Genomic DNA, 26,042 nt, shown 5'->3' on the forward strand with positions numbered 1-26,042 from the left:
ATGAACAGTAAATGTATGTTAAAAGATGATCATGTGGGCAAGGGAGGTTGGGCTTAAATAGGAAGGTGAGCTGGGCCTCCAGAGAAGGTGACTTTTGAGCTTAGACTTGGAGGAGGTGAAGCGGGGAAAACTCTGGAAGACGTGAAGTGTTCCAAGCATGGGGACCAGCCGGTGCCCTTAGAGGTGGGGGCAGGCTTGGTGTGAATTGTGAGACCAGTGGGAGTGGGGCAGGCTGGGGCAAGGGAAGAGAGGTAGATGGGAGCATATGAGACAGGGGACTGGATCAAGGAGGACTTTATAAATAGTCTGTGGCTTGCATTCTCATGAGATGAGAGCTAAAGCCAGCTCACCTATGAGCAACCTGTGGTCTGCGATGATCAGGTCCAGTTTGGAGGTCCCTCTGGTGGTGGCATGCCATCAGATCCAGAGTTCAAGATCAGTATCCACAGCAGTGGTGGCTGGGTCCTAACAAGAGCCATGTGAAGCATGATTTTGGTCAGTGCCTCTCTTAGCAACCACCTTTGTACCAGCCTAATTTTCCAGACCTCACATCCGTTCTCTGAAGTACCTGATACCTTCCCAGTGCATTCCTTTTCTGCTTACATTAACCAGAGTCAGATCCTATTATTTTCAACAAAGAAACCTGCCTGGTGCCTTGATGCAGTCTGATCATCTAAGCCTCAAGTATCACCCTTTGTGAGGTCTGCCTTGACAACCTCAGTCATTTTTCCCTGCATCACCCTGCTTTCTTTTCTTCATGGCACTTACCACAGAAGTTGCCTTGTATATTTGCTCGTGCCTTTCTCCCCTCGCTAACCTTCAAGAGAGTAGAGGCCCCCATCTGTCTCACTCACCCCAGTAACCCCAGACCAGGACTGAGCACAGAGCAGGCCTCTAATTAAAGTATTTGTTGAATGGATGGATGAAAGCTGCCATCATGGACATTGTTCAAAAGGAGCCAAATCCATGTGTCTGGAGCAGGTGATTGTGATGATGTTGGGTCCAAGCCCAGGTGAGTATGCATAAGACTCCTGTTAGCTCCACAGAATTCTGCGGTACAGATGACAAAGGACATCAGGTACCAGTGTTCTCTGAGAAAGGGAGAGAACGAGAGAAGCAAAGGAGACAGAAAGGTAGAATGGGAGGAGGGTCAAGGTGGCAGAATAAGAGGATATGGAGCTCACCTCCCCACCACATCAAAAGTACACCTACATGTGGAATAAACCTCACCGGAAACTAACAGGAAACTGGCAGGACTCCTGTGCAACCAAGGCTGCATGAAGAAAGTCCCACGTAATCAGGAAGGCTGGGAAGGAAGCACTGGTTCAGGACCTGTGCCCTTGGAGGGGAGTAAGAGGAAAAGTGAGCTGGCACAGGTGGACACTCACCTTGGGGAGTAGGCAGGTTGAATCACTGACTGGGTGTCCCAGTCCTCGGGTCCTTTGCAGAGGACGCAAGAGCCTGTGGCTGCATGGAGAATGACTGGGGCAGATCCCACGGCTGCATGGAGAATGACTGGGGCAGATCCCACGGCTGCATGGAGAATGACTGGGGCAGACCCCACGGCTGCATGGAGAATGACGGGGACAGACAGTAGGCTGGAGAAGCCTAGACCCCACTGGTGACGAGTGGGCAGTGCTGGCTCACCAGCAGACAGGGCAGGAAGAGGTCTGCCCAAATAACTGCCACCTCGCCACAGCCCCTGACTCGAGCTGAGTGAGCACACTGGCCCCACTCACTCCACACCACAGCCTGGCGCTGAATCTAGGGCAGCCAGATCCTGGGAAGGACACAGAGGTGGCCAGGGGACCTGGGCCCCTGTAGGTGCTTACTCAAAACAGCACTGTGGAAGCAGCCCAGGCTTCTGATGACATTGCAGCCACTTCAGTCCTTGCAGCCAAAACACCATGATTGCCAAGCCGGCCCCACCCACTCCGCGCCACAGCCTTACACTAGAGCTGAGACCACAGCCAGGGTAAAGACATCGCTGATCTGGTTCTGAGCAGGACTGCAGATGCTTACACAGGTAGCCATCGACTCTGCAAGCACACCGACCCTACTTACTTCAGCACTCCCATCCTTTGGGGGAGAGGCTGCAGGGCGGGGAGAAGGAAAAAGACACACTCGAAGGGAACAGAGCCAGCTCCAGTCCAACGCTCAGGGCTTTCACGCCAGCAGCCTGAGAGCAGACAGGAAGTCTCTCCTCACACCCTGCACAGTCTCTGGCTCCTCCAACACCAGCCATACCTGCTATCAAGGTGAGAGTTCTCAGCACATCCTGAGGAAAGACAGGGGTTGGCATTCACATCAAGTTCAACCCTCACACCAAAGACAGCACACACTGTCCACACAGGGATGCTCCCACATAAAAACACCCCTTCAAGACCACAACAGGTAACTGTTCCACCTAAATTCATAGAGATAGAGAAAGTTAAGTAAAACGAAAAGGCAGAGGAACCACTCTCAATCAAAAGAGCAAGAGAAAATCCTTTTTTTTTTTTTAATTGAAGGCTAATTACAATCTTGTAGGGGGTTTTGCCATACATTCACATGAATCAGCCATGGGTGTACATGTGTTCCCCATCCTGAACCTCCCTCCCACCTCTCTCCCCATCCCATCCCTCGGGGTCATCTCAGTGCATCAGCCCTGAGCACCCTATCTCATGCATCGAACCTGGACTGGCGATCTGTTTCACATATAATATACATGTTTCAATGCTATTCTCTCAAATCATCCCACCCTCGCCTTCTCCCACAGAGTCCAAAAGTCTGTTCTTTACATCTGTGTCTCTTTCGCTGTCTTGCATATAGGGTCACTGTTACCATCTTTCTAAACTCCATATATATGAAGAGAAAATCCTTGAAGAAATAATGGAACAGAGATAATCAGTCTATAGACAATGGATACAAAAGGTCAGTAATAAAAATGCTAACTGAATTAAGAGAGTAGATCCAAGCACAGATCAGTTTAACAAGGGACTAGAAATTATAATAATCAAAAATTGATAATGCAATCACTGACATAAAAAACACTCTAGAAGCAATGAATAGCAGACACTGATACTTATGCAATTTATGACACAGAAGAATGCATAAGTGATCTGGAACACAGAATAATAGAAATCACCCAACCAGAACAGAAGAAAGAAGGGGGGGGGGGGTGCAGAGGGAAAGAAAGAAAGAAAGAAAAAAAAAAAAAGAAAACAACATACAAGATCTATGGGATAATATAAACTGTGCCAATATGCACATTATAGGGGTTCCAGGAAAAGAGAAAGGGATCAAAGCTGTATTTGAAGAAATTACAGCTGAAAACTTCCTGAACCTAAAGGAAACAGATACCCAGGTACAGGCAGCAGAGAGTCCCAGACAAGATGACTGCAGACCAGCCCACACCAACACACAAAGGTAGCAGGAGGAAAAAAGTCACACGCAAAGGAATCCCACGAGGCCATCAGATCATTTCTCGGGCAGAAACTTCACAGGCCAGAGGCAAGTGGCATAATATAGTCAGTCTTAAAAGGGAAAATCCTGCAACCTAGGGTACTCTACCCAGCAAGATCTTCATTTAGAATAAAAGGAAAGAATTTCTCTGACAAAAACTAATTCAGTAATACTAAACCTACCCTAAAAAAATTTGTTGTTGTTTTCTCTAAATGGAAAAGAAGAGTCTATAGGAAAGGGAAAATCCCAATAGGAAAAGCAAACATATAGTAAGGATTAAATATCACTTAAACTAGCCAGTGCTTAAATTGTTTTAAAAACTGTAAAAGCAACTACAATAAACAGTAAAAGGATAAGCATGAAGAGGTAAAATGATATCAAAACACAAAATGGAGTAAAAAAATGTAGATCTTTTAGAATATGTTTGAACTTAAATGATTATCAGCTTAAAACAATTAAATATAATTACAGGTTAACATACATTAACTCCATGGTAACCACAAATCAAAAACCTACAATAGATACACAAAATCAAAAATAAAAGAACACAAGCATACTACAAAATAAAATCATGAAACCACAACGGGAGAAAAGAAGAATAAAGAGACAAGAGAAGAACTGCAAAGACAACTGGAAGACAAGTAATAAAATGGCAGTAAGGACATACCTATCAAAAATTACTTTAAATGTCAGTGTACTGGGAATTCGCTGGTGGTCCAGTGGTTAGAACTCAGTGCTTTGACTGCCGTGGCCCAGGTTCAATCCTTGGTTGGGGAACTAAGATCCCACAAGCTGCACCACACACCCAAAAAACAGAAAAAAGTCAAAGGATTAAATGCTGCAATGAAAAAATGTGTGGTGACCAAATGAATAAAATGTGAGATCTTTGAATATACTGTCCACAACAGACTCACTTCAGGACTAAAGACACAGACTGAAAGTGGGGGGATGGGAGAAGTTATTTCACACAAATAGAAACACAAAAAGGCTGGGGTAGCAATACTCCTATCAGACCAAATCACTGAAAACAAAGGCTGTAACAAAACACAACATTATATAACAAAAAAGGGATGGATACAAGAGGAGGATATTATACTCATTTAACATATATGCACCCAATACAGGAACACTTAAATATATAAAGCAAATACTAACAGACATAAAGACAGAAAGTGACAATAATAATAGCAAACTTGAACACACTACTGGCATCAGTGGACAGACCATGCAGGCAAAAAAAATCATCAATAAGGCAACATAAGTCTTAAATGACACAATAAACCACTCTAAAAAACTTAAAGCATTTCCTCTCAATTCAGGAAATAGACAAGGATGCCCACTCTCACCATTTCTATTTAACATAGTATTGCAAGTCCTACCCTCAGCGATCAGACAAGGAAAAAAAGTAAAAGGTATCCAAGTTGGAAGAAGCAAAACTGTCATTATTTGCAGATGACAGGATACTCTTTATAAAAAGAACCCTAAAGTCTCCACATAAAAAAGTTATTAGAATAAATGAATTCAGCAAGGTTGCCGGATACAAGAGTAATACATAGACATCTGTGTATGTGGAATCTAAAAAATTATACAAATGAATGTATATGCAAAACAAAAACAGAGAAAACCTGTGGGAGAGAAGGGAGAGGGACAAATTAGGAATGGGATTAACAGATACAAACTGCTATATATAAAATAGATAAGCAGTATCTTATATATACTGTATAGCACAGGGAATGAAATGCATTATCGTATGATAACATAATGGAATATAATCTGCAAAAACACCAAGCTACTATGCTGTAATCTGAAACACAATACTGTAAATCGACTAGATTTCAATTAAGAGTGAAAGGAGAAAAGAGAAAGCAGGAGGACTAAGGGAAGTTAAGGAGGGGAAAGGTTGCACAAATAGGCCCGCGAAGGGCCAAGGCGGCAGGCAGGGGTCAGGAAGGCCAGCTCCACTGCACACTCAGAGGCCCAGGGGAGGTGGCAGCCCAGGATGGGCAGGAAATGTGGGTTTCTATATTATCCAGTGGCCGGGAAGAGTGCTCCAGGAAGAGGCTGAAGGGGAATCTAGAAATCAGTCACAGCAGGAGGGACACGTCCACACGTCCATGGCCGGCAGCGATGGACAAAGGGAAGCAGACTCACAGGTTGTGCAGCCAGGCTTGCAGTAAACAACCTGATCACCAAGATCCACTGGGGCATGAACAGGCCACTGTGCTAGGCTCTTTATGGGAAAATTGAAACAGGTCATCTTCTGGCCAGGAAAATGCTACAGAACAAGTCTGGATATGGGAAGGTGGGGCACTAACTGGCAAGACTGACAAAAGGCTCAGAGGCTGTGAAAGGCTCCTGGATTCGGAAGGGCAGGGACAAGTGAAGGGCAAGACGTGGGTAGACGTGGTCTCCTGGAAGCAGGACCACCCTCCATGGACACTGAAACCGAGTCAGGGCACTGCTTGCTCATAAGGACACTCTGGAACAGTCCCCCTCTAGCACTAGCAGAGGTTACGGTGGACTCTGCTCTCTCCCTAAATATTTCACCACGATAAAGGCAGCAGCCCCACACATCTGCCCCCATAAGTCCTGAGAGGGAAAGAGAACTATTTGGAGGCAGGCAATTAGTTCCTGTGCTATTTGAGTGTGAAGGCTGTCCTTGGGACTTCCTTGGAGATGCAGCAGTTAAGACTGCGCACTTCCACTGCAGGGGGGCACCTGTTCAATCCCTGGTCAGGAAGTAACAACCCACAAACCATGTGGCACGGCCAAAAAAATGCAGAGGGGGGTCCATAAGGACTCTAAAAAAGTAACGGTGACCAGAGAGAAGGTACCAGAGTTACAGTATCAGCAGCAATAACACACATAGAGATCTCAGTAAGATATGCAGACTGCCCTGCATGTTATACTCATCTAATCCCCATAATTATGTCTTAATCCCCATTTTACAGACAGGAAAACTGAGGAACAGAAGACAATGCTCAAAGACAATTAAGGGGTAGAACATCAGGTTCACTGATCCTCCTGTTATTTTCCTTCTTACTCTATTAAGCCCACTCAGTGAATTTTTATTTCAGATAGTTTTTTTTTTTTTCTTTTGGCTATGCTGTATTGCAGGATTTTAGTTCCCTGAGAAGCCCACTCAGTGAATTTTTATTTCAGATACTGTTTTTTTTTTTTTCCTTTTGGCTATGTGTATTGCAGGATTTTAGTTCCCTGAGAATTTCCTAGCCATTTAAAAAACAAAAAAATACAGAACCCACTGCAATGTTGTGGACTATTTAGCCTCCAACTAGTAAAAATAAATGAAAAAAATTAAAAAACAAAAAAAACAAAAACAAAATAAATAAATAAAAAACAAAAAAACAGAAGTTCCCAAATATCAAAATTAGTTCTGAGCTTCGAACCTCTCGAGAAGATTTAGAAGTGCAACTGCCCTTGTCCTCTCCTCTCCTTTGAATCGAATAATTTTTAAATTTCATTTTAGTTATCTCCAGACTTTTCGCTATTCCTCTTTACATTGTTTTTATATGATACTTGCCCTAAGTATTACCATGCTATGCTGTGCTATGCTTAGTCACTCAGTCATGTCCAACTATTTGAGACCCCATGGACTGTAGCCCACCAGCCTCCTCTGGTCCATGGGAATTCTCCAGGCAAGAATACTGGAGTGGGTTGCCATGCCCCCCTCCAGCGTATCTTCTCAACCCAGGGATCAAACCAGGTCTCCCACATTGCAGGTGGGATTCTTTACCATCTGAGCCAACAGGGAAGCCCAAGAATACTGGAGTGGATAGCCTATCTCTTCTCCAGGGGATCTTCCCAACCCAGGAATCAAACCAGGGGTCTCCTGCATTGCAGGAAGATTCTTTATCAGCTGAGCTACCAGGGAAGTCCAAGTATTACCATATATATTCTCAATTTCTCAAGGTCTTCTCAGAATATAACATCACTTCCAGTAAAATATAAGACATTTATAGTCAAATGTATCAATTACCACCCCTTGACTTCCTCATATGCTATAGTTACCATATGTATGATATACCTACATATATTATTAATCCCATAATGCACTTAAAATTTTTTGCTTCAGGCACTTGTAAGACTTTTAAATTGAGAGAAATAAATCTTTTACATTTACCTTCACATTACCATGTTGTGTTCTTCCATTCCTTCTTGAACATCTATTAAGAATGCCAAAAAAAAAAAAAAGAATGCCAACTGTTCTCTTGTCCTTAGCACCACAGAAGAGAAACTTTTGGCACTATTAACGTTTCATCATTCCAAACCTTTCAGGCTCATGAACATAAATGCAAAAAAGAAAACTTAAAATTATAGCAATTCAAATCCCAAAGTATTTTTAAAGGACATAACAACAGGGGTTTTATCCCAGGAACGCAGGATTGGTTTGATATTTTAAAAGCAATCATTATTATTCATTATAGTCATTAAAATTCATTATATTAATACACTAAAAGAAAACCCACATGATCATTTAAATAGAAGAAAAGGTACCTGACAAGTAAAAACATTTCTGACAAAAACTCTTGGCAAATGAGGAAAAGAAATTAACTCCTCAAACTGATAAAGAGCATCTAAGAAAAGCTTGCAGCTAAAGTCATATTTAATGGCATAAGAATGCTTTTCTCCACAAGATCAGAAACAATATAAATGTCTGCTCTTACCATTTCTATTCAACACTGTGCTGGAGGTTCCAGCCAGTGCAATCAGAAAAGATAAATAAAAGCAGGAGAAAAAGTTAAAACGTTCTATTGACAGACAATATCATTGTCTATGAAGAAAATCTGATGAGATACACGGAAACAACAAAATACTACTAACTAAATGAGTTTAGCAAGGCTGCAGGATACAAAATCAATTCACAGATATCAATCTTATTTCTATATACTAGCAATGAGCTGTCAAAAATTGGGTTTTAAAAAGCATACAAAACAAACTTGTACACTGAACAGTACAAAACACTGCTGGAATTTTAAAAGGCTTAGCCTTATTCACGGATCAGAAGATTCAATATTGGAACAGACACCTCATTGAAGAAAATATACAAAAAAAAAAAAAAGAAGAAAATATACAGATGACAAATAAGCATATAAAAAGATGCTCAACATTAGTCACAAGGAAAATAGAAATCAGAAACACCTATTAGAATAGAAAAATTAAAGAGAGTAAGCCAGCTCTACAGTTCAATGGCTAGTTTGTTGGGCTTGTAAAAAGACTGGCAGGAAATTACAAAGCACAAAAAGGAAACCTTCAACCTTTGGAGGTTGAAGGCTATATTGACTGTCTTGCTTATGGTTTTACATGTGCATAATATCCCCAAACTTCTCAAACTGTATAGTTTATATACATTACTTACGTCAAACAGAGCTGCTTTTTTATGGGAAAAAGCTCTATCTTTCAAAAGTTTCCTAAAGACAGTCAAATACACATACAGAATATTTTCCTATTTTTATTTGGGATATTATTTATTAAGATTCTATTCTATTCTCATTAACATTGTATGCAAACAAGTTCCTATGTTAGCATAAATTTTTTTTTTTAGCATAAATGTTTTAACTTCTTTTTTAAACAGCAACATAGTACACACAGTAAGACCACACAATTCAAGCCACATTGATGGGTGTTTAGGTTATTTCTAATTTGCTATTAAAATACCAAAGTGAACATATTTTGCATGTATTTGTAAATAAGTATACACACACAAGCAAAGGGTGCATTCATTTAATACTTTTTGTCCAGTCTCAGGATCTACATAAATCTGTTAGAATTAATGTTAGTTTAGCAAGGTAATAAAATACAAGGTCAATAGATAAGTAGCAACATCTGAAAAACCAAAAAGATTAAATACTACTTAAAATAACATGAAAAGAAATCAATACCTAGAAATAAGACCAATAAAAGGTACCAGACCTCTACACAGAAAACCACAACATGGAAATTCCCTGGTGGTCCAGTGGTTAGAACTTGGAGCTTTCACTGCCAGGGCTTGGGTTCAATTTCTGACTGAGGAATCAAGACCCTGCAAGCTGTGTGGCACAACTAAAAAATACAACCCACAAAACACAGGAAAAAAAATTAAAGATCCAAATAAATGGAATAGATTGTGTTCATGGACTAAAGAACATAATTGTGTGAAGACTGTGTGGATTTTCCCAAATTTATTTACAGATTCAATAAAATCCTCATCAACATACCAGCAGGTTGTTGTTGCTATTCTACTACTGAGGAGGAAAGCCATTTCATTTATATATGTCTACCATTTACATGTAAGTTTCAAAACCAGGAAAAACTGATCAATAGCAATGATCCAGATACTGGTTCCATTTGTGGAGGTAAGGGGGTAAATTAAGGAACGGGGCATGAAGCAGTCCTTTAGGATGTTGGTCCTGTTGTGATTAAATGGTGTTCCCTTTGTAAAAATTAAAATTCTAAGATGTATCCTCACAATGAAGTATTCTACAAATCTGATCTTTGCTAACTATAATCTTAGCCAAGGTGAAACTGGCCTCTCTTGTTTTGGCTTACATTTCCTTAATAATGATCAATGAATGATGTCAAGAGAAAAAAATGTTTTTAAAAGATTACTAGAATTCCGCTAAAAGCAAATTTTGAGGGAATTCAGCAATTACTGTGGTCTGTTACGGCTACAAATATACCACTAATTAATGGAAAAGAAGCCTTAAGTGCTAAAATAAGGCCTACCCCAACTCTATAGCACCAAAATTCTAAATGGAAGAGTGTCTTAGTGCAAGACTCACAAACCATACAGGATGGAAGCACAAGTGCTGAGACTTTCAGCACAACTGAAAAAGTGGTCAATGATAGCCTCAGACAGAACAACACTCCTGGACATGACTCATAATGTGTGGGTTATACAAGTACACATCCTTAACATCTACTGTGTGAGAAACAAATGCCTGAAACCCAAGAACTTTTTCTTAAAAAAAAAAAACAAAAAGCAGGTTATCTGGAAAACTCAGTCCCAGCACTGCAGCAACTTGACAATCCACAATCACTACTTATTATCTATTTGGATTTTGGCTCTACCTGTCCAAGCTAACCTATTTTAAATTGGAAGAATGGCTCCACTTAAAAAACAAAAAACCTAATTTTTAAATTTCTAAATTAAGCTACTAGAAAAAAATTAATCATCATTAATCTTGACTCTTTCTAGATGGTAGCTACCAAAGAGCCCTAAACATACTTACCATTTATATTCTATTTCCTCAAATCTAATGATTTATACTACAGCTTAATTTCTACTACAGCTTTTCAAAAAGGCATGTATCAGTTGCAAACCATATACTGATCTCAGAAATGTTAAAGTGTATTTCAATAAAACATTAATAGCCTAAAAGAAAAAGAATGCTTAATGGTTTTGAGCATGTGCTCTTCAGTCATACAAACCCAACTCTGAATCCTGTTTGACTACTAACTTTGTAGCTCTGGAGAAGTTTCTCATCTTCTCCCTATCCGTTTTCTTATTGGCAAAATGCAGGTGGCAAAATGCATTGGCAAAATGCACCTAATGACTGAGTACTTAGGCGCTAGGCACTACCTAAATGACAGTGCCTTGAACACAGTTGATACCCAGTATTAGCTGTTAGTTGTCACTTATCCATCACAAGTTTAGGATCTCAAAGAAATGAGAGCTACAAGGCAGGGTTTAATTTTGCTGATCTGGGTTGGATCCAGTATCACCACTTCCTCTAAAAGCTCACAATTCCTTTCCACTAGTGGCGGGGGTGACGGGGGGAAGGGGCAAGATAGGGGTAGGAATTTAGAGGTACAACCTATATCAACACTATCAACACTATAATCTTTAAAAACTATGTTGCACACCTGAAATTCATATTATAAATCAACTATACCTCAAAACAAAACCCAAAAACCACTCCAATGGGGAAAAAGAAAATTTTAAATTCAAAGAAAAACAACTACTTTAGTGAAGTTTCCCAGAATTTTACCAGGGAACCCAGTGAACATGTTAAAAATTTCAGATTCATCTTTATTGCAAAAATTTTAGCATGCTCACCCCTCTAACTGTCCTAGGATCAATACCATAGCAGCTAATTGGGGACTTTTGTTTTTTAAAACTCACAAACAGCGTTCATTTGGAGCAAGAGAGGCAGTGTTTATACTATTCCACCAAGATGCCCTTACAACAATCTAACTTAAAGTTCATTCTAGTCTTCATAGAATGCAGCAAAACTATAGATTTTCTTTTCTGACCACCCATCTCAATACCCAAGCATGGGTATAAACCCATCTATTGTTACTACTAACATTTCAGAAAACCTCTGGGTTTAAAACTTTATTTTTAAACCAAAAAATCAAAATTAAAAATCACTTTCTAGGGCTGATTCATATCAATGTATGACAAAACCCACTGAAAAATAAAATAAAAAAAAAATCACTTTCAAGTTTGTAATCGTCAAGTTCCTATTTAAATCACCTGACCCTCACAGATGACTAAACCAAGAACTGTAAAAAAAAAAAAAAAAAATACTGCACCTTCCCAGACCAGACAGAAAGTCGAAAAACAGTCACACTTCTGCAGTCTTCACACTTGACTGCCTTCTGATAGGATCGTTCTGAAGACCTACAACCAAACAAAACTCTCCTTCTGATGTCTTTCATTGTTTTCTTTGGATGGCAAGCTCTATTTTCTCCATACCTAGACTGTCACATCACTGAAAATGCTCAAAGCATCCTGAATTTGCTGAATACATATAACGAAGTCTACATAGGCAACCAAGGAACTCTTATACTAAGCAAATTCATGTTGACAACCCAACTGAACAGAGAATCACCTCCACAAACCAGACTATTTTGTAAAAAGAATACCTATGTATGTGAACTCTTCCAAGTCCAGGCATCCACACATTAGTGTGGGAGCAGCCTGCAAAACCCTAATTAGCAGCTTCTTTAAAAACTTGCAGTAAGGGTTTCACTAATTCCTCTAATGTTGGACTGAAACGCAGCATACAGTTAGCAAAAATGCTGCTGGAAAAAGAACAAATCATCTGATTAGCTCTTGGAGGTAGCTCCAGAGAGTATAATTTGTATGTGATCATCTCCAACTATCTGATAGAAAAGCAATTCACAAAAATATGATTGTTCATTCAACATACTTATTTTAATAGGAACTACTAGTACATCACTAATCTATTAATTTCCCAAGTCTTAACGACAAAGAACTGAAGTCCAAGATACACTTCTGGCACATCTCACGTAGCAGCGAGTCGAGCACAGTGAAGCTGGTACTCTCACATGTTGCTGATGTGGCTGTAACGTGGACTAACTCTTCGAGGGAAAATACTGGGTTGACCAAAAAGCTCATTTGGTAAAAATAAAAGACATATTTTCACCATGAACTTTATTGATCAATGTAAGTCACTAACCGAATGAATGTTCTGGCCAACCCAATGTATTGCAAAGTTGTTTTCTAACACAGGGAATCTAGAAATGTATCACAGATACACAGGCAACTATTTAAGCAGACCATTAACAAAGACATTTTACTGCAGCAGCATTTACAACTGCAAAGCTGGAAATAAGCTCAATGTTCAAGAGTAGTCAACCCCCCCCCCCCCAAAATCAGGAGTATATCAATGTGAGGCAGTCATTCAAACGAGACAGACCTCAATGCCTAACATAAAATGATCTATATTAACTAAATATCTGTACACACTGTTGTATAAATTCCCTCAAAGATATTACTTACATCGAGTGTTTCTAATAAAGAGGACCACTGTACTACTATTTCACCATGTGTACGTGTACACTGAGAATCTATTTAATTCTTCTCTATTCCTGCCACTCACTGGGGCAGGCCAAGAGTAAACTCAGCCTTCAGTTGTACAACTCCAAAAATTGCATGTTAGATGATCCTTAAGTACATTTTGTATTATAAACAAACACTGGCACTTTAATAATTAAAATAAACATCACACTGTTACCTGATTTAGAGGGGATACTTGCACTATTTATACTTCCTGTTCCTCAGAACCAGGTTACATAAATGTAATTCTCCCCCCAGAAACATACATCATTTTTGGGAAACAAGTGATTTATGAGAGAAAAAAAAAGAAATGAGATCTTCTTCACATTCAGGCAAAAAAATATAATCAATCTGTTTAGACTAGAGATTTTATTATAGAAGGAAAAAGGATAGAGGCACAGTATGTTTGGCATTTTTAATTTAGGTTTGTTTTATTTAAGTTTAATGTTAATCCATGCTGTGTTTCAGTAAGAACAATACAGATTCTGTATCTGTGGCTCCAGTCAGATATCCAGTAGTACAAATTAGCTTCAAGTTACACATACTGAACAAAAGAGGTTGAGCGAGCGAAGGAGGGGAGGGGCGGGCCTGGGGGAGAGGGGAGGAGAAGAAACAAAGAATTGAACACGCATGCAGGCTTTTCCATACCACCTTCAATGCTAACCTGCTTCAGAGGGAGAGTAAAAGTAGGCAAGAATGAGCAGCCACGGATTGTTGAACTGTTACCAGCACCATGCTTTTCAGCAACATTTCAGCAGAGTTTGAAACACTTTTTTACAGCAAAACCATTACAACAAACTCCCCAAAAAACCTTTTACCACCTCAAGCTAACATCCAATTAATTTTAAACATTGGTATAAAATTCAATTTAAACAATTAGAAAAAGGGAAAATGATACCACATACACCTCTATAGTGTGATTAACCTTTCTCTTAGATGCTTGCATCACATAAAATTCTAATGGCTTTCGAATGTAATTTCCATTTCTAATGGTGATCTTGCCACATCTGGCAGGAGACAATACAGTAATGCTGAAAAAGCCTCTATGCAGTCCTGTTAGTGTTCTTAAAGAACCTAAAAGCTGGGACCAGTAAAATCCACAGAAATTCACTCTTGCCTTTAAGAACTTTTGAAAACTGTTTTAAAAAAAAAAAAAAAAACCAACAGGGCAGGAACCTAAATTCTGAGACCAAATGTAAAAGTCAGATTTGGTGGTTCTCAGTGACAATGGGGGAATTTCCAAGAGGGGTGGGATGGGAAGGTCTAGGGTGGTCAGAGATGGTTTCTCTTGTTGGCTTTTATGTCTCACTGATTTTCATCTTCCACATCCTGCAGCGCTTCTTTATTCTGCTCTTCACCTGCAAAGAAGAATGACAATTAATTTATAACCTACTAAACTAGGTTGCTGTGGGACAGACAAAGGTATCATTCCAAGCATAATACTCCTTATATTTGATACAACTGGTTTAAACACAGACAGGCAAAGGACTTCTACCATCCTTGACACCTTAGATGCCTAAACCAAGAGGTGCTGCTGGATTAAGGTCCTGAATGATCAACAGGATGGAAAAAAAAAAATTGATGCATAGTAAAAGTCAATGTTTTTATGCTAAAAAAGCTCTTAAGTGGACAGCCAAGGTAACCATATTATTAAAATGATTTTCAAGCTTTCATGTTTCTCTTGAGTCAAAATACTCTTTCTCAATAACCTCACCTCTTCAAGAACCAAGAGTATTTTATAAATTTTTGCAAAATCTAATTGATCTGAAGGTTCATTAGAAAAATTTCAATATGAGAACTGAGCAGTAAAATGATTCAAAGGAATTGGAGGATTCTGCTTTTGTAAACGAATATTTTACACACTTTGTATCTTGGATAATCGCACCAAACCATAAACCAAATCTCTCACTCCAGAGTGGAACAGCATGCTCAAAGTACACCAGACCACTGAGGTTATTAAAGAAGGGCATTTGGACCAGTTCTCTCATGCCACTTTTCTCTTCCCTTTGAACATGATTATCAATTAGCCTGAGGAATTTCAACTGCACTATGACATGCAATCGAAAGCCAGCCTATTCACCAGTCATCTACCTATTAATAAGCATAAGACAGCCATAATAAGGAAGCATGCAGGCTTTTGCCAGAAAATAAACAGATAAAAGTTACATTCTTTTGTGCTTTAATAAACCACTAATTCCTAAGTAGTTACTAGTTTGATCAAAATAAATGAAAAATCAATGAACTAATCCAACAATCATGATACTTCAGACAATCCATCCATTCCTACTGCTTGTTAAATTATTCAGAATGGACAAGTGACACGAAGACCAGCTCCCTACAGACAGAAAGTGAAACTGAGGAGCACCTTTAAATGGTCTTGTCTGAAAGACCTTGATAGGATAAATGCTGTCATGGCAGTAAGGGTAAAGATAGTTTTAGTCATTTCAACATTTCTTTTCTGATAAAAATGTTTGCCATTTATTGTTTTTAAAAAGTGTTTAAGGCACATGAAGATTTTTTGACTCACATTTAGAAAGACATGCAAAGAAAAGACAAAAACAACCATTTACTGAGGGAAGAAATGATGGACCACCCAATTGTTCTCCCAATGAACAATAATGTATTCAAACTTAAGAAATGATAAGAACATTCACACTCATTTTCAACAGCAATACACAGCCAAAATACGGTTAACATACATCAATAGAGCACACTCTTAATTTACTTATAAGCAACCAGTAGATTTGCCAAAAGTTCCAAATAACTCTGGCGTAAAAACATTGTCAGAGAAGTCACACCCAACCAGAAGTAGACAGGGGTAGCAGATCATAAATGTCTTAAAAGGTTTTGCATCCTGGGATGTATAACAGGCAGATTTTTAAGCAACAAGATGATGATATGCAGGCATGATTAGTGAAGAACCAAAACTAAAAGCAGAATTCACTGTGCCATGATAATGACTTACAAAGTAGAGTTTTTAGGAAAGGAAGAGTTGGATTTTCCTTTAGGAATCTATATTGTAAGGAGAAAGGGAGGGAGAACAATCATATGAAAGCAACATTACAAGAAAAATAAACCAAGAGCAGGACAAAGGAAAACACCAATGACTTAGAGGAATCAGATTGTGGAATATTTATTACTTTGTATGAACTTCACTCTAAGAAATAATCTGTTCCTTTTTAAGAGGATAAAATATCCTCTTAAAAGGTATACAGAAGAGGGGAAAACGTTTCCTCAGATATGTATTTCTTTGCCCAGTTTCTGGATTGGGAAGGGAGAAGGGAACAAGCAGAGAACACATTTCCTCTCAATGAACTTGTGTATTAAACAGTCCTCTGATCATAGGATAAAAGAAAAAGGACTGAAATTGTTTGATGAGAAAAAGTGGTGCTCCCTTTAAAGAATTATGTTTGAACACACCCAGACAGACATTAACATTCTGCAGGCAAAAGAATACAAGCATATATAAGTAAAGGTTTGTGAACAACATAAATTTCATAGATCTCTTTGTTTAGAAACCCTCAATTCAAATGGTTTTTTACACCACTTTTCACATTTAAAGTAAAAAAGGAGAAAATAATCCTTAAACTAAGTGCAAATAACATCCTGACTAACTTCATACCCCAAACTCTTCCACATTCAGCATTGATTCTAAACCACAAAACCAACTTAACATGTAACACCTTACACCTTTTAGCAAAACTGGCAAATAATTTTCTCGTATCAACAATTTGTAATTTCAGACAGCTTGTTTATTTTGCTAAGATTTCAACAAACCACTTGAATTTTTCAAGTTAAACCATGTTTCATAATTCCAAATATTTTGTAACACACCTCGTAAGAGGAAAATTAATCTCTCAATGAAATTTAATTAACTGGTCGACCTACAAAGTGATAAGGAATTGATGCAACTGAATTTCACTAATTTAAGTGTTTAAGATTAAAATGTAATGAAACATTTTGTACAAAGGACATTCTCAACTATGAAAACATAGTAAGTTTAAAGATATTTTATTTTTAAATAATCCATTTAATAAAACATGCTTGATAACCAAGAAAACCTTTGATTCTGTATAAATGGAATTACAATATACCTTAGTCAATTCTTAGTTATAAGTAGTAACAGAAAATCAGACTTTATTTTTTTTTTTATTTTTGGAATCTAGCAACTTTATAAAAGGTGACATCTGTACCAAATGTGTATAAAAAAAATTGCTTTGCAAAATCACCTTTTTTGTTATTTTTCACCCTCAAAAAAATATCCCGAGAGATCAAAGTTTAGGTCAATACCGCTTACCAAACTCTCCACATGCTTTCCTTTTATCCCCTCAAACAGGCAGAGAGATATTAGTCTTCTCTGAGCTGGGGGTGACTATGAAGAGTCCACAGCTATCTGGCCATTCTTCTTAGTAGTTATTGTTAGAATACAATAGAATTTAAAGCTGGAAGGAACCCCAGTAATTAGTTCAGAGATGGTTTAGTTGGTTTTGAGTCCCACAGACTGGTAGTGGTTGCCTGCAGTGCTGTGCTGATGAAAAGTAATCTGTGACTCCATCTGGCTTTGTGGTGAAGTGTGCAAGTAAGTCACATGCACCACAAATCTCAAGCCAAACCTAGTCAAGTTCTAAATAGTTCAGAGAGCTACTGCATTTTAGGAGCAGAGTCCCCTAACTCTCACTTACCATAAGACAAGATAATTCTAAAATCTGACTCTGTCCTTCCACTGCCAACCTACATTCCCTGACATCCATTTTCAGATACATCTTTAAAAAGTTATGTTTCCAAATACAATATATGCTGGTCTGACCAAGAGAAACTACATCTAGCCTCAAGGAATACAAAACATGCTTCAGTTTGGGTAATACACTTTTAAAGGATTTGTACCTAAAAATGACAAATGTTGTTTCCACTCCCTGCATCACCAAAGCCAGTTACACACACTCTTATAATTATCATGTCACACTAGTTTGTGTCCATCTCCCGGTCCAGTCCCCCCACCCTTTCAATGATCTATCATGGTTAAAAACAATTCTTTAGAAATGAGTAGAATAAAATATTCTTTAAAATCAAGAAACGTGACAAATTTGGTCCTTTACATCTGGAATAATCATTAAGAACCCACCCTACTCCCAACAACAAGATTAAATTTTCTAAAATACTCTACTACTATTTACAACGGCAACATCAAAAAACAGAGACTATACCAGATCTCTAAAATAAGGACCTATATGAGCAGGGTGTTTCATCTGTTGTATAGAATATAGAGGGAAATAAGTCCTTTTATCTAAAAAAAAGATTTCCACACAGAAAAGATACCATAAATATCTACTTATAACCATCTAAGTTTTAACCTGAGGATTGCCACTCAGCCAAAACAGTGACAACAACAATAAAATATAATTAACCTTAGACCCCTAAGATTGAATCTGAGGAATGGTAATATGAACTACTTCCTCTCCCCTCCATCTTTCAAAACCGATAGAACAGAAAACTAAGTTTAGCCAATGTTATGACAGGTAAATCCTTAAATCTTTGATTATTAACAAAAGATCTCCTTTTCCAAACAGGCCTTTTATGTTATCTTACAGACCAAAATGTAAGGCTGTACTTTGATACCATTTCCTGTAAAGGCAGTAATTAAAATTTGATAGTTTGGAGGATAGGCTGAGTCTAAGTTATAGCTTAATGTAAAGAAATCCCAATTTTCTAAGAGTAAATAGATCCAACAACTGAAAGAGACACAATTTAACTTCAGTCTCCTTACCATCACCCTGCATGTCTGAAGTCCATAGTGTCAGATTATCACGTAACAACTGCATGATAAGTGTAGAGTCCTTATAGCTTTCTTCACTCAGCGTGTCCAGTTCTGCAATTGCATCATCAAAAGCTGCTTTTGCCAACCTACGAGAATTCATATAAATGTATTATAAAAATAAACAAGTCCAAAATAAACTAAACAAGCCCAAAAACAGATTTTAGAAATGATGTAAGTTAAATTTCAGTCTTTTCTTTAGTTATCACTACTAGACACTATTAGACGCTGAATGCTTGGGTTTAGGCACTGAAACAGGTGTAACTACTGAAACGCCTTTCTTAGTTTTGTAACCCAGCAACTGTGGAACTAGTGAAACTTTTGTTAGAGTTCCACTTATTACTATGTTTTTGACAGTCAGACCTAATCCCATCCAAGCCACCATCAAAATATATGCATATGAAAGGTATTTCCAAATTCTAGTCAGTTTAATTTTATTTAATAAAGTTTTAATGCCAAAGAAAAATTTCTGGGACAGTATCTCACAATTCAATAAAATTTAATGTTAACAGAGCAAGAAAGAAAAAACCCACAAAAATGTGATCATATAAGCCATTTACTACAGTTAAGAAACAAAATTCACCTTTACTTTTTGAGTACTGTGTACTATGTATACCAAGTGATGCTGGAACAGGTAGGAAAAAGAGCAAAGAGACATAATATGAGTCCACAATGAACTTTTTAAAAACACATAAAAATAGAGGGAGTGACATAAACAGCTACTATAAAATAAAGATGAAGTGCCAACCTAGAGAAAGTACTTCAGGGACCCAAGAGGGTGAGCAAATTAGGAAGTCATATTTGAACTTATCTTAATGGGTAGAAAGAGAGCACAAATGGCATACTTCACATTAAAGCAAAAGCTCGGGAAGGACTGAAGCTGAAGCTGTGTGTGCAACAGCTAGACTAGAGAACGGCAACGAAGAGTCAACCAATACTATCCCTGAACAGCCACAGCTTCTGCAGTTAAGAGATATTACCTGCTTGGACACACTCAACTAGCCATTTAGAAAGCTTTTAGATGAATTAATATTGATTTTTCATTCAAAAGAATCCACCTGACAGCTGGAAAATCTCTTCTTTCAGGGAATATCGGATTCCTACATACCCAAGAACACTGAGGTTACTTTGTAACACTTACTCCTATTCTATGATGTATCTAAAATAGGCAAATTCATAGACAAGAGTATCAGAAAATCAGGCAGAGGTGTATATAGTGTTCTTGTTTAGTGGTAAGTTTGTTTCAGGTGATGAGTAAGTTTTAGAAATAGATGCAACAGACAGTATCATGGGTGTACTTAATGTCTACCCACTGCAGTACTCTTGCCTGGAGAATCCCATGGACAAAGGAGCCTGGTGGGCTTCCCTGGTGGCTTAGCGGTTTAACAATCTGCCTGCAGTGCAGGAGACCTGGGTTCAACCCCTGGGTTTCGAAGATCCCCTGGAGTAGGATATGACAACCCATTCCAATATTCTTGCCCGGAAAATTCCATCAACAGAGGAGCTACTGTCCATGGGGTCGCAGAGTCGGACACGATTCAGCACACATGCACACCCACTTAATGTCACTGAACTGCACATTTAAACACAGAATGATAAACTGCATGTCGTGTATACTTAAGAAATAAAAACCCACGTACATATATTCCTTAAATTTATGTATCAAAATTGGGAATAACCTGAAGTATAAATGGGGTAACACTTTTAAATACATCAATAAGATGGCAAACTTTATGACAGAAAATACAAAACAGTATGCATACTAAGAGCATAACTATATTGAACACGGTACAAAAACTGAAAGCTAATATACAAAAATGAAGACAATTCTATTATGAAAATCCCTCATTCCTTACTCCTACTCTGTAACAAGATTCTTTTCAATCAACAATCAAATTTTTCCTCATTGCATAATTATCCTAACTACTATCCTAGTGAACTGAAATAGGTCTGTCTTTGTATCATCCAACACAGTTGTGTTAAAAGCCAAAATTCTTCATTACAGGGCCAGGCCAAGGAAGGCAGCCCCAGGAAACAAGACAGAAAAACAAGTAGCCATTTTTTTTTGGTAACCTTTTTCACTTTCACAGTCAAGAGTTTTTTTTCTCTTTAGAGACTTACCTGCAGGCACGGTCGGGGGAATTAAGAATTTCATAGTAGAATACAGAAAAATTGAGAGCAAGACCTAAGCGGATGGGATGTGTTGGTGGAAGTTCTGTCATTGCAATATCACTAGCAGCTTTATAAGCCACTAGGCTGTTCTCCGCAGCCTCCTTCCTGTCATTCCCTGTGGCAAATTCAGCCAGATACCTGTGGTAGTCCCCTTTCCTAAAGCAAAACAAAACAAAACACAACAAAAACAGAATTAGAATAATGCTTTTTAAAATAAGTTGTTAAAAATTTTTCTCTATTATATAAAGTTGTGATAAAAACATGAAACAGATGTATATACTTCAATAATTCAAAAACTCAGGAATGACTCAAGAGATTTCACACTGCCAAATATAAGCAAAATCCTAGGGAAATTAACTGAAAATGTTCAAAAATCAACAAATTTTATCACTCAATAGACCGGAATTAAACACAGAAAGTGGTTCCAAAGAACAGCACAACAGTTTGTTAATGAAATAAAAAAACAACTATATAAAATGTTAAGACTGAACTGTGTAATGCATTGCTTGTAGCTTGTGGGTATCCCTTACACAAACAAATGAATATATATACAGGTAACACAAAATCTAGTACATTTTTTACAGCAATCGTCTGTCATCTTAAATGCAGTAACAATGATTATTCTTAGTAGTGAATCTGCAAATGAGTATTCAAAAACCAAGTCTTGAGAATCACTCCTCTTTTAACCATCCTTCCAACATTAAATAAAATGTTGAAAAATCTATATGAAAAATTGATGATTCTAAGATAGCCAACATTTAATCTGATTTATATCTTCCCTTCTAGTATAGAACCTACATTTTATAATAGAAAACCTTGGACTCGCCAGTGTTAGCTGCTGGAATGAGGTGTTTGTCCAGTACATCCAGAATGTCACAACAGATTAACTTTAGCTCAGTCTCAACCTGAAAAAAAAGAGTCAAAAATTATTTAAGAAATTACACAAATTATCACATTCTATCTCTGGTTTGGAGAAGAGAACCATGTTAAAGAGAACATATATATCCCTCTCCAAACCTCCTTTTCCACTCTTGATACAAAAGCAGAGAAAATCTGTCTTCGGTTTATGTAAAGTACTTCTTCCTACATGCCATCAGTTATGTGATGGGGGTGGGGGGAACAACTCACAGTTCAGCTATAGAATCACAGTTCAGCTATAGAAGTAAGACGGTGATTACTACTTACTGAATGCAACATATTAACTAGCTTTTTTTTTTTTTTTAAACTAGCTTTTGTCTCCATTTACATAGGAAAACAAAGATCACTGTATTTGACCAAAGATAACTACCTTAAAGAACTTAGAAGCAGAGTGAAAACTTGAACCCAAGTAGCCTGCATGGCTAGGCTCACAGTTTCTAAGGGATGGAATAAAAACTCAGAGCCAGGCATTTTGCCTCTGGGACTCATATTCCTTAACCACTATTATGCTCAACTGTAAACCACCTTACTGATAGATCCATAACCAGCTACGACATCAAAAGTCTACAGATCGAAGTAAACACTGCCACTTCTTTCAATCTGTTTATCATGGCAAAAACATGTACTACCTCCACACATACATTCCCCTCTCAATTTTCTGTTACTACAATGTCTTCCCTGGTGGCTCAAATGGTAAAGAATCTGCCTGCAATGCAAGAGTCCCAGGTTTGATCCCCAGGTCAGGAAGATCCCCTGGAGAAGGGAACTGAAACCCACTCCAGTATTCCTGCCTGGAGAATGCTGTGGACAGACAAGCCTTAAGGGCCACAGTCCATGCAGTCACAAAGAGTCAGACACAACTGAGCAAGTAATACTTTCACTCTTTCACAATGACATTGTTTAACCTTTCCAAATTCATTGTGTGCCCTCTGCAACCTTCTTTCCATTGTGAATAATTCTCCTACTCACTCTTCTATAATCTCGTACTGATTCTAAGTAAAACCAGCTCTCTCCTGAATGAACTACCTTCTTTATGGCTTTTCAAGTAGAGATAGATTGCTCTAAGAGGAGGATGATTTCTGAATTCTCTTAAGTCCTCACTGACTCAGGATGACTGTTCTAATACTCCAAACCCTTCCTCCCTTGGAAGCTCACCCATTATGTTTTAAAATATCAATTTCTGTCATCAATAGATCTCTGCAGGCCCTTCACACACATTCACTGAGTATCTACAGCTTACCTCTCCAATTCCTGGTATCACACACCAAGGCATTATCATGTTCCTTTCAATGTAGTTCTCCTTGATCTCAACTCCATGACCTTTATTTGTGCACTCTTTACTGTGCTATTCTAGCCTGGAATTTTTAAGTTCCAATATTTTACTACTGGATTACAACTTTTTTTTTCAGTTTCTTTACTCCTGTTATTTATACTTAGAGACACATCAAGACCTCCAGTCTCTTGACCCTTTCATCTTCTCCCAATTTATCACTTCCTCTCTTTGCTTCCTGCTTCCTTTCCTTCTTACCCCAAACCCCACAATCTAGCACACAGACTTCTCTCTTCAGCACTCTCAACCTCCTCATTTCCTCATCTCTCTGGAACACCAACCTGTCTACTGACAATCCATAATCTTTGTCCCAATGTGTTTGAAGGTAATGGTCACACTGGTACCAGCTCACCACCTTCTATGTGATCCCAGGTACATTAATCACTCAGAACACCCGTTTTTATCTAGAAACTAGAACAATATCTACTCTTTACAGGGTCGTTTAAACATTAAATACAGTAACTTGCACATGTATTTTGTAATTTAGAAATATCTCATGGAAGTCAGCAAATGCTGTTTCCCCTTTCCCTCTATCCACCAAATTCACTCCATGCTAACTTTGTGACAGTTTTTTTAATTCTTCTCACTGTACTTTTAAGAGTGTGTTTAGAATCAGTTTCTCAACACTCAACAGTGGGGGACTACTCTATGCCTAACAGGATGCTTAGCAGTAACCTCATCTAAAATGTCTCTACCAAATGTCTTCTGAGGAGCAAAGTCACTTCTGGTTTGAGAACCACTGCTCTAGATTAAACTTTCTTGATCAAAAGCCACATCAAGAAAAACATTATGTATCAGCATATACCCACATATAATATCTGAGATAATAAATTTACCAATATCTGGTGCCCTCTGATATTTTCTATTATAAAAACAATGACTAGACCGATCTTCCATAAGGATATTAACTGTCTCATTTTTGTACCTGTAGTACCTATCAACTGATGTATATAACAGGCACATGAATACTGGTTAAATTGTCAAGAATGGTAATTTCAAGTTACTCAATGAAGTATCTTGTAGTCACCACAATAGAAACAATGATTAAATTAGTTTTCTACTTGCATGGTGCTCTCTGCAGCTTTCAAGGAAAAACAAGTCTTCTCCTCTCTCCTAAAATACTGTATAGCCCGTTAATTCTCAACCCAGATGAGTAAAAGATGCAAATCCAGTAAAATATAAAATATACATTACACAGGTATACAACAATGTGTGTACTAGGCTATGGTCTAAACAGTCTAACACCTAAGACATCATTCTTTAAAGCTATCTAGGATATGCAGACCACCCAGTAGCTCAGGCAGTAAAGAATCTGCCTGCAATGGAGGAGACCCAGGTTCAATCCCTGGGTTAAGAAGATTGTCTGGAGAAGCGAATGGCAACCCACTCCAGTATTCTAGCCTGGAGAAGCCCATGGACAGAGGAGTCTGGTGGGCTACAGTCCATGGGGTCGCAAAGGTGTGAGACACCACTGAGCAACTTGAACACTAAGATGTAACAATCTCACCATTTGCCGATATTCCCGAATCATCTTTAGCTTGTCCTCGCCTCCCTTGTTCTCCTCTTTCTGCTCAATGCTGCTGATTATTCTCCAGGAAGCTCTTCTAGCGCCAATCACATTTTTATATGCAACAGATAGGAGGTTTCTTTCTTCAACTGTCAACTCCACATCCATCCCTGCTACTTTCTTCATTGACTCCACCATTTCTGTAAGTGAAAAGTAAAATCAGACCTTACAAACTAAGTTTTGTTAAAACATCCCTATCACAGAAAATCTTTTTTCTGTCAAGCTAATGTAAAACAAAAGACAAATTTTTTAGCAAAATAACTTTCACAATCATCAAACTAGCATGAGCAAAAAAACTAAAAAACATGTAAAAGACAAAGTAAATTAAGAGCCCAGAACAAGAGGATCTAGAATATAAATTGTATGGAACCAAGCTGACTTCATATAGTACCAAGTATAATTTAGTATGCCTTGGAGGCATCTCTCTCATGTAAGTAAGAGAATTAGGCATGCATACCTACCCATTTCCTAGTAAAAGTAATTCAGCTGGCCATTTAGGACAAAAGTTTTAAATTTACAGGCTCTAAAATGCATTTTTTCAAAAAAAGTGATAGCAAATGCATTTTTTCTCAAATTATTTCCCAACTAAATAATACTGAATTCCTACACCCCCCCCAAAAAAAAAAAGTCATGAGAGCAAAGGGCATTCATTCATACAGCAAACATATATAGTTAGCATTTTTGTTAGTCACAAACTTCTCTCTGGATTTTCCAATCCTTCCTCCTCTAGAAGGACACTGTACACCTCCTATGAATTCATTCATTTGGGTGGTTCTTACTTGTTACCACTAGGTGGCGAGCAAACAAAGAGGCCGAGATAAACCTTGGGAGATTTTGAGTACAGGAAAAAGAAAAGTAATCAAATGCATGTGAATGCAAAGGAAAAACCAAAATCCCCTCAAGAAACACTAACTGAAAGAAAAAAAAAAAGAAACACTAACTGAACAAATTTATTAATGAAGGGACTTCCCTAGTGGTCCACTGGATAAGACTC

At 38.1% G+C, this 26,042-nt stretch overlaps 1 protein-coding gene across 1 annotated transcript in view; it reads right to left on the reverse strand.

Annotated features, from left to right (window-relative positions):
* Window positions 1-13,654: 13,654 nt before the first annotated feature.
* The window catches only part of YWHAE (tyrosine 3-monooxygenase/tryptophan 5-monooxygenase activation protein epsilon), a 35,534-nt gene continuing 23,146 nt past the window's right edge, over window positions 13,655-26,042 (reverse strand). Inside the window, exons 2-6 of the mRNA XM_061143042.1 lie at window positions 24,989-25,188; window positions 22,032-22,138; window positions 21,183-21,389; window positions 19,014-19,150; window positions 13,655-14,607 (exon numbers count right to left, since the gene is read on the reverse strand). Coding sequence (XP_060999025.1) covers window positions 14,555-14,607; window positions 19,014-19,150; window positions 21,183-21,389; window positions 22,032-22,138; window positions 24,989-25,188 — 704 coding nt within the window. The 3' untranslated portion in view covers window positions 13,655-14,554. The remainder of the gene's footprint in view (window positions 14,608-19,013; window positions 19,151-21,182; window positions 21,390-22,031; window positions 22,139-24,988; window positions 25,189-26,042) is intronic.

The sequence above is a fragment of the Dama dama genome, chromosome 5 (assembly GCF_033118175.1).
Source record: "Dama dama isolate Ldn47 chromosome 5, ASM3311817v1, whole genome shotgun sequence".
NCBI lineage: Eukaryota > Metazoa > Chordata > Mammalia > Artiodactyla > Cervidae > Dama > Dama dama.